Raw genomic sequence first — 15,473 nt, forward strand, 5'->3', positions numbered from 1 at the left:
GTCATTTAAGGTAGTATTTGCCTCGAAAGAGGACGACTTAAAGCTTTGCTCAGCTTTCCTTGATGTAACTCTCAACCATTTTCTTTTTGAAAACCAAAAAGCAGGGATCACCCTGCAAGTTTGGAACTAGAGAAACAAAGTACCAAACCTTTAAATTTTAAAACGGTCGCTATCCCTGTGTTAATTCTATGGAGAAAAAAATCGATCTGCGAAAAACTAATACCATGAAAATTTTTCACACCCTAAGAACTTTAAAATGAGCCCCACAATAATGGTAGATCAGAAAAGAATTGTAAAAATTTGAGAGTCCGAATATCTGTCACCGAGGTGTGATCTATCTTTGGAAGTCTTTAAAGACTGTAATATCATAAACTTTCCACATCATTTAGTAATATTCATACTTCGTAAAACCTTCACAATCTAATTAAAGGATGACAACCCACCCAGCAATTTCCCTATTTGATTCATCTACGTCGCTGATAATTACTCTATAATGAAGAATAACAACACTCATGGTGTGATGAACATAACCGTAATTAAGACCAAGATTATACAAACAATTCATTATTCCGGGTTTTGAAATAACAGTAAAAGGGAAAAGCTGCACAACTGAACCCAACAAATTTGAAGGAAAAAAAGTTGCTGTAGTAGTTTTGCTTCGATTATGTCATCCGAAGTGTTTTCTCAGCTCTGACATCTACGCTGGGTCTGAAAAAAGCAAAACAATATGTCAAGTCAAGTTGGCGTAGCATATCGAAAATCTCATTGGTACGGCAGATTGGAAAGTATCGGTGAAATAACGTGCTTCCTAAGAATGTAAACACTGAATTCACATACCAGGTGCATAAACCTGCACTTCACACAGACTGAGAAACTGCATCGTGTTGATAATTTTCACAGTGACATATCTTCCGGTGTTTCCCGGTCCACAGACAAATTCTAGGGTCTCTTTTGCCGCCATATTTGCATCAACGGTCGGACCACACTGAGTTGCTCCAGACGATGAAGCCGTGTCGCCAATTAACACGACGGCATTCTGAAGTCTTGTCGCTGAAACAAAAAGTAAAGGTATTCAACAGCAACACATCAACGTTGTCGGGCAAAGCATTCCCTGTTCTTGAGTAAAATGCAATGCAAATTATAGTTTATCTATAAATCGTCTCTTGTCGTCATTTTTCAATGTTTCGTAGCATTGTGAGCAATATTTTGTTTTCCAGGGACACCCGAGAGCATTTCGTCTATACATACAAAGTGAAGTATTCGACAGCACAGAAATACTTAATTGGGTATGTCAAGTAAATGAAACGAAAAAGCGTCACCTACAACAGCAGTCTTGTCTGTTGGTAATGTTTATCTTCCAAATGCAATGCATCTGGCCAAGGTCAACCCTCCACCATGGCTCGTACTGATAACTAGACATGGTGCAACTGGAAGCGTAGTAATTCGGGTTGGTGTTGCCGTCGACAGCCCTCCATGCGTTGGACGTTGAACTACTTTGTGTAGCTGGTTTCGACAAGGCAACGTTTATTACGTTGGTTACACCTACGCAGGACGAGAGCGTCCAAATTTTACAGATCAACAATTCTTGTTTCTCTGTCATGCCAAGTACAGCAGAGTTAGAAAGTTGCACTTGTCTTGGAATTGTCACAGAACGATATATTTTACCTGATTAAAAAGGACATCTATGCAAATACACAATTTTGTCACGTTAATCGACAAAACGAAATTATTACTAAGTATATACATTTTCCATTTTGTCAAGAATCTGCAGCCTGCTTTAAAATTCACATATTTTAAATCATTAAAAGACATTTGACCTTAAGATTTTGCTCATGTATGTGCCGGGTACTTTTTCCTAAAAGTTTCAATTTATATTTCGCTATTTTCTGCGACAGGTAACTTTTACCTACCGACATCACAGTCACAGGAGAACGAGTTGAGTCCGTCGGTACATAACCCTCCATAGCAAGGATCGTTTAGACAGTCGTCAATATCTGTAATTCATGATTTGACAAAACCGAGTGAAATCTGTAGTTATGCCATCTGATAGGAACCCGCTCGTACTAATCCATAAATATGCATATCGAATATCGAGAGAGAATTGTCAGAGGCTAATCTCATTTGATTTCTGTCCGCAGTATGGCATATACTTGATGAATAAACAATTGTGGTAATTGGACGAACAGTTTTGGTGACCAAATCACTACACGATATTGCGTAATAAGCTCTTAACATTTTTCGTCTGATATGGCCACAGGGGCCAGATGAAAGTCCCCTAGGGTGGGGAGGAGGGTTTTTGTGCAACGGTTTACCTTATTTTATTTTATTAATTTTATTTTATTAATTTTATTAATTTTGACTGTGATATTTCAAATAAAGTTCAAATCCAAACCGCATGACTGCTTTCTTTATTACTACAAATAATTTTATTAATTTTGACTGTGGTATTTCAAATGAAGATTTCGACTCCACATCGTCTGACTGCTTTATATATTACCGACAAGTCCTTATCTCCTCTCCAACTTGTGTATACACCACTGTAATTGCTCTGAAAACATTGCCAGCTTGTTAATCCGCTGTCGGTATCAGCGGATTAAGTGATTGAGTCAACACCACAGCCGTCCGTGTGGGACGGCTGTGGTGTTGACTTAATAAGCTAATCCGCTGATACGCTCAGTCATTAACAAGTTGGCAATGTTTGCGCAGCAATTAGAGTGGTATGTGCACTGGTTGAAGAGGAGATAAGGAATTGTAGGTATCGAAAAACACAGTCAGACAGTTTGGAGTCGAAAGCTTTATTTGAAATATCACAGTCAAAATTAATAAAATAAAATAAGGTAAACCGTTGCACAAAAAACCCTCCTCCCCACCCCAGGGGACTTTCATCTGGCCCCTGTGATATGGTGGTTAATCATTTATTAAAAGGTGAAGTAAAATGTACAGGTAAACATGAGAGTCTTGAACACATTGTCGGACATTAATTATTAATATTTCCTTCTGTGTATCAGTATTTTCCACGGTCATGTGATTAAAGAGGGGTTTAGATACGCCATAATTTTCACAAATCTTGACCGGAATAATGTATTGCGCCTTGATCACATGTACTTGTGGATATGTGCGCTATATAAGAACCCAATACTATTATTATTGAAAACCCAGCTGTTCATTCTTACGCTTTGTATGCGTACTTAATCTCTTGGTTAGTCGCCATTGTAACTAATAACTTTAGAACTTTCAGTTACAGGTACAGATGTGACATGCACTGTTTTGAGCACACAATAATCTACAAAGTCACATGATAATTTGTTATAGATAACTTACCTATCTCACAGTGAAATCCAAAGGTCCCAACAGGACAGTCACATGTGTAGTTGTTGATCCCGTCCACACATTTCCCAGTATTTTGACACAGGGTGTGATTACAGTCATCTAGATCTGCGTCACCAATGCAAAATAAATGACAATTTTGGAGATTGTCTGTGGACTGTCAGAGCGAGTTTAACGTGCAAAAGTGCCCGGTGAAAATTTTTCCTGATATGCTGATCTGTCTTTGTCAGCCTGAGGACCGTCATTCGTTGTCGGTTATTATTTGCTAGACTTGTACTATAGGACATTCTTTCAATTCGTATGGTCTGCTCTGTTTGTGTTGATAAACGGAGGCATGACCGACCACAACACAAATTAATTTGTGCAATGATAAAAGAAGAAAAAGATAATTGCACTACGATTTGATTGATACAATACACGTTTGGAGCGAATTGATAAATTTAACTGTAAGATCAAATCTACTATATATAGAACGCTTAAGATTTTTGAAGTATCATTAAGATTGTCTGTATGAAATCATAGAGGAACGGCACCTTAGGCGCAAAATAGCAGGATTTTAGTTGATAAAATCTTGCACAAAAGAATATTTCCAAACATTTGATCAAGAGTTCCATCAGTGACAAATTGCACTGACAGGTACTCACTAATCTCACAGTGGAAACCAAGTGTACCATTTGGACAATCGCACTCGTAGTCATTAATCAGGTCAACACAAATGCCTGTGTTTTGACAAAGCGTGTGATTACAGTCATCGATATCTGAGAGAGAGAGAGAGAGAGAGAGAGAGAGAGAGAGAGAGAGAGAGAGAGAGAGAGAAAGAAATGTTAAGAGTAACCAGAAGCTTACGTTAATGTTCATTTGAGTCACGAAAATTTCAATTAACGTTAACTGTGCCTATTAATTGTTTTACTGAGACTATTTTATAATGACAATTATACTTAAAGGGGGGCAGTCGTCAAAACTTGTCTCAAAGGTTGCCAGGGACCCCTACGACTGATGTAAACACTGTATATCTAGCGTGATCTAGGGTACGTTGGCGATTGATGAAGTTAAAACATGTTTGTTTACAAGAGATCTCGTAATAGATATCATAAAATTTAAGCAAGTCGCACACATGCAGTTCCGACGACTGCCTCCCTTTAAAATGCGATTTTCTTCGGCATCTTATATGTAAGTTCAACGATAAATTCTTTATGAAAAACAGCTTGACTTCCTGTGCACTATTTCTATCATCTCATAGGATTATAATTGTTTCTCAGTCCTTTATTGTTTGAAAACCTCACCTGAGCATAAACGACACATCTAGTGTATTTATGTAGTGATAATATTCGTATAAGCAAATGGACTTATTAGCAATATTTGTACAGCTCTAAACCATGCAACTTACTTGTTTCACAATCCTTTCCTTCAAAACCAATAGCACAGTTGCAATGGTAGTCGTTGATTTGATCCGTACAGGTGGCATTGTGCTGGCACGGGTGCGACAAACATTCATCTAAATCTGCAAAAGTAGTTGACATCGTATTTCTCCAAAATAGATCCGTTGAACGTGAAATTTAAATAGGTTACAGCCATACGCCTAAGTAATTTCGATGCGATGCGATACGATACGTTACGATACAAAACGAAATTTGTAGTCTAAAGTAAGAGGTGCGCTTCAGATGTAAATACACTCTCACATTAGATTAGGACGGAGGATGCTAACAACGTTTGACAAGTTTCAAGGCACCTAAGGGGTCCGATGTATATTGTTGTACGTTCCCCATGAGTATTTTCCCGTTTGTCAATCGAAACGACAGTTCAATTCCAGATCCAAGGTGATGTGACACTTTAATTTAAACATGCACAAGGTCCTGTGAAAGTTCATAGCTTAATCCCTCTTATTTATAGGAAGGTATACGTGTCCTTGTGTGTCGGAGAAGTAAATCTTATCAGCTACGTCAAAGAGCTGACGAAACTAACAATAGAGGAGCTATAATGCTTCCCATTTCATGGTACCGTATTCGTACAGTACAAAGTAAGTGTTCAAAATGTAATAAATTTGTAATTGGTCTACTTACTTATCTCACAGTGGAATCCCTCCGTACCAACTGGACAATAGCATGTGTATTCATTGATCCCATCAACACAAGTCCCAGTATTTTGACACAATGTGTGGTTACAGTCGTCGATGTCTGGTTGTCAGGGAAACAAACAAACGAATGAACATATCAATCAATATGTTTTAAACTGATAAATTCTGCACCGAAAAACCCTCAAACTTGATCAATGTGTTGGTTTTTTTCTCTTTCATTGAAAGTACGTGTGATTCCACAATTTGAATACTATTTCATTGCTTTTCCAAAATGTTCGTTTTAGAACATTCTTGCAGAGGTTTATATTAAGTCGCACAGCTTATAACTTACTTATTTCACAATGCGTTCCGTCGAATCCGAGTGTACAGTCACACACATATTTGTTGACGTCATCAAGACAGGTCGAATTGTGCTGGCAAGGACTTGACAGACACTCATCAATATCTGTAGAGAGATAAGCACAGATTGAGAAATTGACTACTTCATTACATGGGATATCAATTTTACTTCCATACATGTAATATGCATATTATGTAAGATTCAGAATATGAAGACAAGACGCACCCTTCACTGGGAACAGTTTTATGACTTAATTTGTTTACTGTTGATTATTTTTATCTCACGTCAAAATAGAACATTTGATTTAACGAATTTGCGGCAGGTTGGGCTCTTGGGGAAATGAAACATTTCTGTGAACTACGTTTGTCTCGAGCACACTTACTTATCTCGCAGTGAAATCCAAGTGTACCAAGAGGACAGTCACATGTGTAGTTGTTGATTCCATCGATACATCTACCAGTGTTTAGACATGGCGAATGCTCACAGTCATCGATATCTAGCAGCCGGAACAATTAGAAAAAAAATTAAACTGCTGAGTTTGTGAATGAAACGGCAAAAATTTAATAACGAAATTCAGTCTTTGCGAGAACACAAATGTTATTCTTAATCTTTACCTATTGTGTCAGCAATATCATATGAGGACAGAACAGAATGTTCATTTTTTTCTGAGCTATCTTCGTTCATCTCTCTCTCTCTTCTCTCTCTCTCTCTCTCTCTCTCTCTCTCTCTCTCTCTCTCTCTCTCTCTCTCATCAACTTACCCGTTTCACAATTTGTGCCTTCGAATCCAAGGGTGCAAATGCAGGCGTATCTACTGATGTAGTCAACACATGTTGAATTGTTTTCACAGGGCTCAGACAAACATTCATCTATATCTGCAAGTAACCTCGAAAACAGGTCATGGTCAATCTCTATGTTTTGAAGTATTTGATGTAAATGAAACTTCTTAAGAAGTAAGTTCCGTTAAATCTAAATAACAACCTTGAGCATGCCGGACATGATAGGGAAATGACATACATTTAATCATATCACGAAACACCATAGTGAATAAGTTCAAAATCTACAGGTATGGACTGGGCCCACTTACTTGTCTCACAGTGGAATCCTTCCGTACCAATTGGACAGTCGCATGTGTATTCATTGATCCCATCAACACAAGTCCCAGTATTTTGACACAATGTGTGGTTACAGTCGTCGATGTCTGGTTGTCAGGGAAACAAAAAGCAACTCCGAATCATACAATCACATAATATTTTGCATTCATGGAACTCTCAGTTGTGTCTCTGGCAAATTCTACTCGTTACATATAAAAAACTCGAGCTGATATTTCAAAGTTTGAGAGAGTTTGAGAGAGAGAGTTTGAGAGTTTTGGAGCTTGAGAGTTTGAGAGAGTTTGACAGTTTGAGAGCGTTTGAGAGAGTTTGAGAGAGTTTGAGAGAGAGAGAGAGAGAGAGAGAGAGAGAGAGAGAGAGAGAGAGAGAGAGAGAGAGAGAGAGAGAGAGAGTAATTTCACTTACTTATATGACAATTTATTCCTTCGAAACCAACTGTACAATTGCACGTATAGCCGCCAAAGTAATTATCACAGGTGGCATTGTGTTGGCAAATATTTAACAAACACTCGTCCACATCTGAAACGATAATTGTTAAAGATATTTTGCCGAATTTGCAAACTACACGTACGCCTTCCGTCCTTAATAACTAGATTACCATAGCCTTCTTACATGTAGCTGGTATCGAATCATAACGCAATTTAGCATGCACCAAACATTCCAATTTTTTGACGAAGTTTCATTGAGGTCTGTCAGAAATGTCGCTGGACCAAATTTATTGAGCATTTGCTACTCAAAGTGGACGGCTAGCTATCGGTCGGTACTGTTAGAAATGAAAGCGTAGTACCCGTACACCATAGTTTTGATACTTGACAATGACTGTGTCCTTGTGCAAATGTGATAAATGCTACCAGGTTACCTTGACGATTTGTAGCTGTCTGAGAACATCATGTCTGAAACGATCTAAATTCTGCTTCAAAAGCAACCAGTAATTGCATACAAGAGAAACAGAAATGTAAGCTTTACACTTATAAACGCCAGACTTCACAAACGCAACTACGAATTACATGAGCATACGCAATCACCATCGGGCCAAAACAGAGACGTTCTAGCTTCCCTACTCGAAGAACAAATTTCAGTGGAACAACATGGTAACACATACAATCAATCAATCATTCTATACGATTTATTTACAGACTGAAGATAAATTTTAAGCGACTGATGAAGAAAACGCTGTTTTCGTCAAAGGATCGCAGTGTTATATAGTCTCTCCAAGTCTCGCCATGGCTAATCAGTTCTTTACACAAATCAACCAAACATAACATACGCTTACAATACATACTATCATACACAAACCCCAAACAACCAAGATATGGACGATGTGTTGAGTTGCTTTCCCTTTATTGCATTTGTGTCTGATACATAATTGACAGTTGTCTACTGACCTTGTTCGCACGTTTCTCCTGCAAATCCCTCCGTGCACTGGCACACGAATTGGTTGGGTTGGTTAATACAGGTACCTCCGTGACGACATGGATTGGAGGTACAGCTGGCAATGTCTGGGAAAAAATTAAACTTCGTCAATTGTTCCCGTAACTACGGAAATGGACCACGTCGACATGAGGGTCCGAAAGAGATCAAACACAAGTTTCAAAAACTGTCCCTTTCACTGAAAGTTGACGAATTCTGATCTCTTTGATACTACAGACCACTGTCACATTCTTTACACTGATACCAAAGTAAGGTAGTACAATTTTAATACGTACAATATTCACAGTATTCACCAGCATGCTCTTCACTGCATTGGCATGTAAATTCTTTAAACCCATCTGCGCATGTGCCACCATTATGGCATGGATTAGACGCACAATCGTCAGGGTCTGAAAAAATAAAATACTTCCATTTGTTGCGAGGAAACCTAGCTGATTTCGTACACGGAGTTTAAAGGTGCTTTTTAGGGAAATCATTAGCAAAGAAATACAGAAAATCTAAAATTAAAGTATATAAGCATGAGTATATGACTGCATATGTTGCCATCGTGCATATTGAATACCCGACTTTCAACCGCACTTGCATGTTTTGTTTTTTGTTTATTTTGCCGTTCTGTAAGTGCGTTTGGCTTTGAATGCTCTCCGTCTGTGAAATTCGGAGAGTAAACTAACTTCAGAACCGTAACTCATAGTCTCTTGTTAAAGTGGATTTTCGTTCGCCCAGTTAAAGCGATGAAATTCGTTTCTTCGCTTCGATAAAGTGTGTATGTGCGATGTATGATAGTGAGCATGCGTGCGTGAGTGCTTCACGAACTCTACAACGTGTTGAAAGGTCTCAGTCAGAAAAATGTAACAACTTAGCCGGCTATTGAACCACTCTTTTTTGGGAGTGGAGATTTAGCCGACTGGTCCTGTCTCGGGCCTCTCAGCTAGGCGACTGATGCCGTATGTTGTGGGTTCGAATCCGATTGAAAACTATCCGTATTTAAGATGTTCACATTTTAATGAAAACTATCTCTGTAATGTGCTGACGATTGTTCCATGGCGATGCCTGCCAACAACATTTTTAAATTTCTGCACGTAACTGTTTGGTAAACCACTTTCGGACAGGCTGTTGCAGAATACTTCACGCGGAAACCACAAAGTACAGTCCTTTGGTCATACTTGTTTTCAAAATGCGGCCAATGACAACAAAACCAGCTCACTGGAATCTAGTCAACTCAAGAACACGGTAGGTATACAAGTTATTGCACTCATATATTACATCAATCATAATGTCACATTATTTGTTGAACAGACAAACAGGTGTGTAGCACATTCCAAGGCGATACACCTGTGCACGGCTACACAGAATTTGAAGTTTTAGTGCTTACCTCTAGTCAGTAGGATTCCTGTCAGAGCACCGATGAAGACCAACAAACCAAGGACACACACTATTGTCACAGCGACTACACGTCGCCGTCGTTGCACACTATCTTTCAGCTTCTTACTCTGCACAACAGAAAGTCACATCCTGTACGTCATCGGGTATGGCAGATGCATATAGGCTTGACACTTGTTGAGGTCACCTAATTTCAACCTACATTATCACTCTAAATCCATGGGACAGCGTTGCCTTTATTTTTTCTCGGTATACCGAGCAATGGTTACTGTTATCTAATCCTATAATATACATACAGACCTATTGGTGTAATAATTAGAATGCATGAACGCTGTTGCACCTGTCCTGTACATGTAGACGAGATTTTATAATAATCTCTCTTTTGGTCTGATTGTCTTTCCGAGAATATAATTTGCATCTTTTTGACCATACTGTGTCATGTGCGCTTTACGAATAACAAAACATGAATTAAATAAAACCGATGCCTCTCTTGGTAGGCCTTGACCTTGAAGAAGTAACACACTAACTTACTAGATTCAGCTACTGTAATACGCACTTTCTATTCTTTGTCTAAAAAATACACCCTGCAGTACAATAGCTTAGATACTTAATATATATATATATATATATATATATAAAACTTTAATAACGTTAGGAACACGCTCGTTGCGCTCATGATGTTGTTACACTCTAACTTTGGGTGATAAAATCTCCTAATGGTAGCCTATTTTGCACATGCATCTGATGCATTCAACCCTAAACTGTTTTACACTGTGAAAATGAAACGTGGTTTAATACTTCTTTTCTTTTGGTCACAACGACCGAAAGCTTCCCGACCAACCGATCGTTTCTTTTCGAACCGATATGGGAGACAACCCACATTATGGCACATATTATGTTCTGTTTTGGTCTGGAAAAAAACGTAATAAGTTTGAAGTCTTTTCATTCGCATGTCTACAATAGTTCCCTAATAGCTTCAGCAAATTTTCGAAAATTCGATTGACGAGATATGTGAGCATACACCTGATCAGATATTGGCAAGATTGCAGCTGTAGACTGAGTATTGGAAAGTGACCAAAGAAAACTTTGACCCACATACCTCACTATTTGTGGATTTTCCTCCCACGACTAGTCGTTCAACGCTTGTAGTCTTATTCATCTTCTCTCTTATACCCTCTCCTATTCCAGTCAAGTTATCGAGTGTGGTTGCGAAAGTACGGTTTTAAATGCCAATCAGAATACCGTAAAGCACAGTAAAACGGACCTTTTACTAATCGCTTGTAAAATCAGACCAGGTTGCTTGGCGCAAAGTCCCCTGTAGAGAAGTTTACAGCACATGTTTCTATGGAAATAAAAATTATTCGAGACGATGTCCCTGTTCACGGTCGTTACCTCATAGACTCATGTGCGTGCAGTAACGTTGGCAAAAAAGCGTTTGTGTCCTTTATCTCGTAAACATAACAAACAAGACTTGGATCGATAAAACTTTACAAACAATAAGGTGGTGTGTTCATATATTTGGCAAGATACCAGCAAAAAAATTCTGAAATGTTTGTTCGCTCGCATAGGTGATACGTAAGGTTCAAACACATTATGTCAACTCTTCGCATGTTCCATAGATTGACTTTGGTCTCAACAGTTAACTTGAATATGTGCTGTGTGTTCCTGCATTTTAAAGTAGTCGACTTTCTTTGAAAACAAGTTTCTAAAGTGACTTTTCGGCATTTCATTAATGCGCGCGCGCTTCACTTCACTTGCTGTCTTTCATACGTAATCACAATTCTAGTATCTCGATTGACGTTGCTATGTTCAGTTTTTGCTTTGTCATAGCTTGTCTCCAATCTGAAACGTATGACTTTATCGATTTCGTAGTGTAGGCCTATGAAATCACGTGGATGTCATGAAGTTTGTTTAGTGTGTTCTGACATGGAGCATTGTTTCGTTTGACGTTTCTGTTTCGATTAGTTATTGGAATTTCTGAGACACTTTTTCGTAACCGCGTCCGTCAGTTATTGGCTTTATTTATGTGGATCTGCTGAAGTTTATCAAGATCTAGATCCCACTCTTTTGTTATATGAAATCAGGAGAAACACGTCGGAAAAAGAATGATTAAGGTGCAGGTAGAACGCGCCTCGGGGACAGATATTCGGACTCGCGCTTTTACAATTCTTTTATTATCTACCACTTGCGGGGGCTAATTTTGAAGCCCTTTGAATAAGAAAAACTTTCGCCGTCTTAGTTTTTTGAAAACCGAAATTTGTATTTTTCTCCATAGAGTTAACACAGGGATGGCGGCCATTTTGAATTTCAAATATCGGTAAATTTAGGGTAATTTGTTTCTCTAGTACCAAAATTTGCACGGTGACCCCTTATTTTCACTCTTGATTTTGAAAGTGAACGGCTGTTCAAAATACTCTCTGACGTCACTTTTGTCGATCTCGTGGGGACTGGACGTATCTATTTTCTCGTCACGTGACGTACTCTGGCGAATCGTGACACGGAATGAGCATGTGGCGTGTTATAATTTAGTCTACGACATGAATAATTCAATTTTCAGTGAACAAATATATAGATAGAAGCAAATGTCACTTTTGACTCAGTAACAATTTTTTACTCACATTCTTTGCCAGCAAACTAAATTAATGAAGTCGAAAGTCTATAAAATTTCTTTCAGAAAAAGTGTAAAGTAAAACTTTACTTTCACGTATGCCGAAGAAAAATCTGTCCTGACATATTTCCAGAAGCGCCCGGTACTGTCATTGTAGTTTGTATAGCGTTTTAAAAATTCTAACCGAGCGTATTGAAGTGACAATTTTCGCAGTGCCATTCCCTTCAAAGACATCATCCAGCACGTACTAGTGAGGACAAACGTGCTTACGTTGGGGTTTAGGTGGGAATAATATTTACCAGATTAATATATGTGCATATGAATATCATTTGAATATGGAAATGTTCAGTTTAGCTATGGCTTTGCAGAAAATGTCAATTCTCGTTTCCATAAAAATCATCGGTGACTGACAAGGTTTTCCCTTCAGTACACAACTTACACAACCCTAACATTTTTGCGTTTGCCGCATATCGGCAACGAGAGTTATTCACATTTATTCAGTTTTTCAGGCACACCTTGAAAAAAAACCTCGGAAAATTAATGCTTTCATTATACTATGCCAGGAGATGGTTGACGTTTCTAGAGCGCGCGTCAGCCGACCTAGGGCGTTTTAAAATCTCTCCAGGGCAGTCGAAAGCAAGCTGGGGCAGGGGCTTTACCTATCTTTTGGAAAAACTCACCGGTAAGTCTTGAATGAGATGATATTCTGCAGGTGCGGTTCAGGGACAGTAACTGTTTGTATGTCAATTACAACTTCTTGGTATTCTCCCCAAAGCATGTTGAAACACCATATTTGTAAATCTTTGGTAATTTAGTTCTCTAGTACCAAAATTTGCCCGTGACCTCCGACTTTTAATCTTGATTTTGATTTTGATCTTGATTTTCACTTTACTCAACACTACCGGTATCTGCCATTCCCTGATCACTTGACCATAAACCGCAAACCACAAAAATTGCTTAATCGACTAGCGTAATGACATTATAAGAGAATTACATCAGTCGACCAACATCGCGCGATATATTAATGTAAAACACAAGCAAAACAAAGCAAAACAAAGCAGCATTTCACTCCATTAGTATATCGCGTGACGGCGAATACTTGAACATAAAAGCTATCCCGATCGTTGGGCAAGCGTTGAGGGCGCAATGTTGTCTAAAATCGTCGTGCAGCGGTACTACGGACCGGTCAAGAGGTAAGTGAAAATGCTTCAAAATCATACGAAATATTTGGTGACATTTTCCTCAAAAAACACAAAAAGGCACAAAAACAAACACTAAACAAAAAACCGTGGAAACCCCTGTTTATGAACAACAAATGTACAGTTAAATTTATTTACTCCTCTGTTACTCAGGACATGGTTGACCATGAGTTGGTTAAAAATGATGAAAATTCTCCAGAGTAAAAAGCAGATAAAATTCTTAAAAAATCACACATCAACTGTTACAAATAACCGGTGACATGTACGGGACCGTGCCCACTGTAAAAAGTACACCGCGGTTTTGATGGACACCTATCTTCATACAACTTATTGTCAGAGCTTTCAGCATGAAAGCGGACGTTGTTAGTGATGATTGAATGATAATTATATTATCGTAGAGTTGTAAGTTTTAAATGTTTGAATGTCGATATATTTACAAAGTATTTAAAAATCCCAACAAAATAATTTGAAAAGGACATATTTCTCATCAAATTGTGATTTTTCCCATTTCACATATGGGCGGGGGTGATGTTAAGCGATGTAGCATTATGAATAGGCTGATGACCCCATATTTTTGTTTGATTCATATAATGTGCAATATCTGAACAATAATTTAAGTGAAAATAAACAAAATTGTTGGATTGGAAATCTAAATAATTCTACAAAGTATGGATAAGGCGTGGTCATTACTTTTAAGTTTGCAACAGCTTTAACTGTTGTTTTGGAAAGCCTGAGAAGTGATAATTTAAATTCTTATTCACATTTTCAGCGGAAAATAGCTAAAACTTTCATTTGTTATTCAATGTGGTTTACATGTAAATAAAACAAGTGCAGCATTTCAAGACAGGAACTGAAAGTAAATATATCGGGTTGGGCAACGCTTACGGGAGATTTCTGTCATTCGAATGGGATAAAGTGGGTGTGTTTCAAATCCCTCTGTCTGCAAAATTAATCTGGTGACATATTGATTTTTTTCGTAATATCACCCTCACATATAAGTCTTACTGTTAGAGAAAAATAATGAAAATTGTTGGTAAAAAAATTAATGGCTCGATCACCCTTAACAGTACGATACTATTCATATTATGCAAATCTTACGTATTTGAAATATAAATCTATAAATTTAATTTGTATCTATATTGTATTCAGGGCTGGTATTACGAATTTCAGAAAGCAACGAGGTTCATAAAGAAGGTGCGTAGATCTCAGCTCGCGGTATACGTATGCCTTATTGAATTTTCCACGCAGTGGCACCAAACGTAATGAATCACTCGATATGAGATCTCTGGCAGGGTTGTAACGTCCGGACTGGGAATACTAGAACTTTATATAATAATTCTCTCGGGTTAGCCTACATTCATAAGTGTTAGCGTGTTCACATTGTCCCCTTAACTAGCCCGACTTCTGCTTTTCATAAATAGACCATGTTGCATATTACAGGACAATGTCACACAGTTCATGATAGGGAAACTGTTCCTTAGGTTTTACCTCAACCACCTCCCGTGGCACCCTTGAAACCTTAAGCTTATCTCTGTTCGCATCGATAAAGGTGTTCTTTTACTCCATTGAAAAGTAACAATGTCTTTGTCATATAGGCGGATTCTAAGAGTCTAAACACAACAAAAACACAAACTTGAACTTAACCTTGAACTTTCAACGTTCCTAAATTACTGCGTGTAATGAAAGTCGATTCGCAGAAGAGAAACGCTTCTTACAACTCCTCGGACAAAGAAACAGAACGGAAAAAAGAGAAAAGAAACGGAGAAATTTCGTCATCCTGCGATCATTTTATGACATTCTCCTCAGTACACGCATAACATTTTTGTAGTCTTTTCAAATATTTCACCATTGTTTTTCATTCTATGCTATATAATGCCCTAATATTATACTGGCTGGGCCTTGAATTGTCTGTTTTTCCAGGACCGTTTTTCCACATCGTCTCCTTTTACCCATTGATCTGGGGTGTCTTGTAACTTAGCAGATATATTCCCACAATGCAACGC

General features: G+C 38.2%; 1 protein-coding gene across 1 annotated transcript; it reads right to left on the reverse strand.

Annotated features, from left to right (window-relative positions):
• Positions 1-216: 216 nt before the first annotated feature.
• LOC139132581 (fibropellin-1-like) lies at positions 217-11,021 on the reverse strand. The gene is made up of 17 exons (XM_070698873.1): positions 10,763-11,021; positions 9,656-9,773; positions 8,559-8,672; positions 8,238-8,351; positions 7,258-7,371; positions 6,828-6,941; positions 6,502-6,615; positions 6,124-6,237; positions 5,733-5,846; positions 5,388-5,501; positions 4,715-4,828; positions 3,972-4,085; positions 3,322-3,435; positions 1,911-1,994; positions 1,324-1,542; positions 838-1,050; positions 217-708 (listed from the first exon to the last, which is right to left on the reverse strand). Exons 1-17 carry the CDS (start codon positions 10,820-10,822, stop codon positions 698-700), a joined length of 1,959 nt encoding a protein of 652 aa, XP_070554974.1. The 5' UTR covers positions 10,823-11,021; the 3' UTR covers positions 217-697.
• Positions 11,022-15,473: the final 4,452 nt, after the last annotated feature.

The sequence above is a fragment of the Ptychodera flava genome, chromosome 5, assembly GCF_041260155.1.
Source record: "Ptychodera flava strain L36383 chromosome 5, AS_Pfla_20210202, whole genome shotgun sequence".
Taxonomy (NCBI): domain Eukaryota; kingdom Metazoa; phylum Hemichordata; class Enteropneusta; family Ptychoderidae; genus Ptychodera; species Ptychodera flava.

What these genes read in the sequence shown, in the direction of transcription:
- LOC139132581 (XM_070698873.1), bottom strand. Translation starts at nt 10,822, where the DNA reads ATGAATAAGACTACAAGCGTTGAACGACTAGTCGTGGGAGGAAAATCC. An exon ending in TGGATTTCACTGCGAGATAA is followed by an intron (nt 5,847 to 6,123) that starts GTAAGTGTGCTC and finishes ATCTCTCTACAG; the next exon opens with ATATTGATGAGTGTCTGTCA. An exon ending in TGGTTTCCACTGTGAGATTA is followed by an intron (nt 3,436 to 3,971) that starts GTGAGTACCTGT and finishes TTGGTGACGCAG; the next exon opens with ATCTAGATGACTGTAATCAC.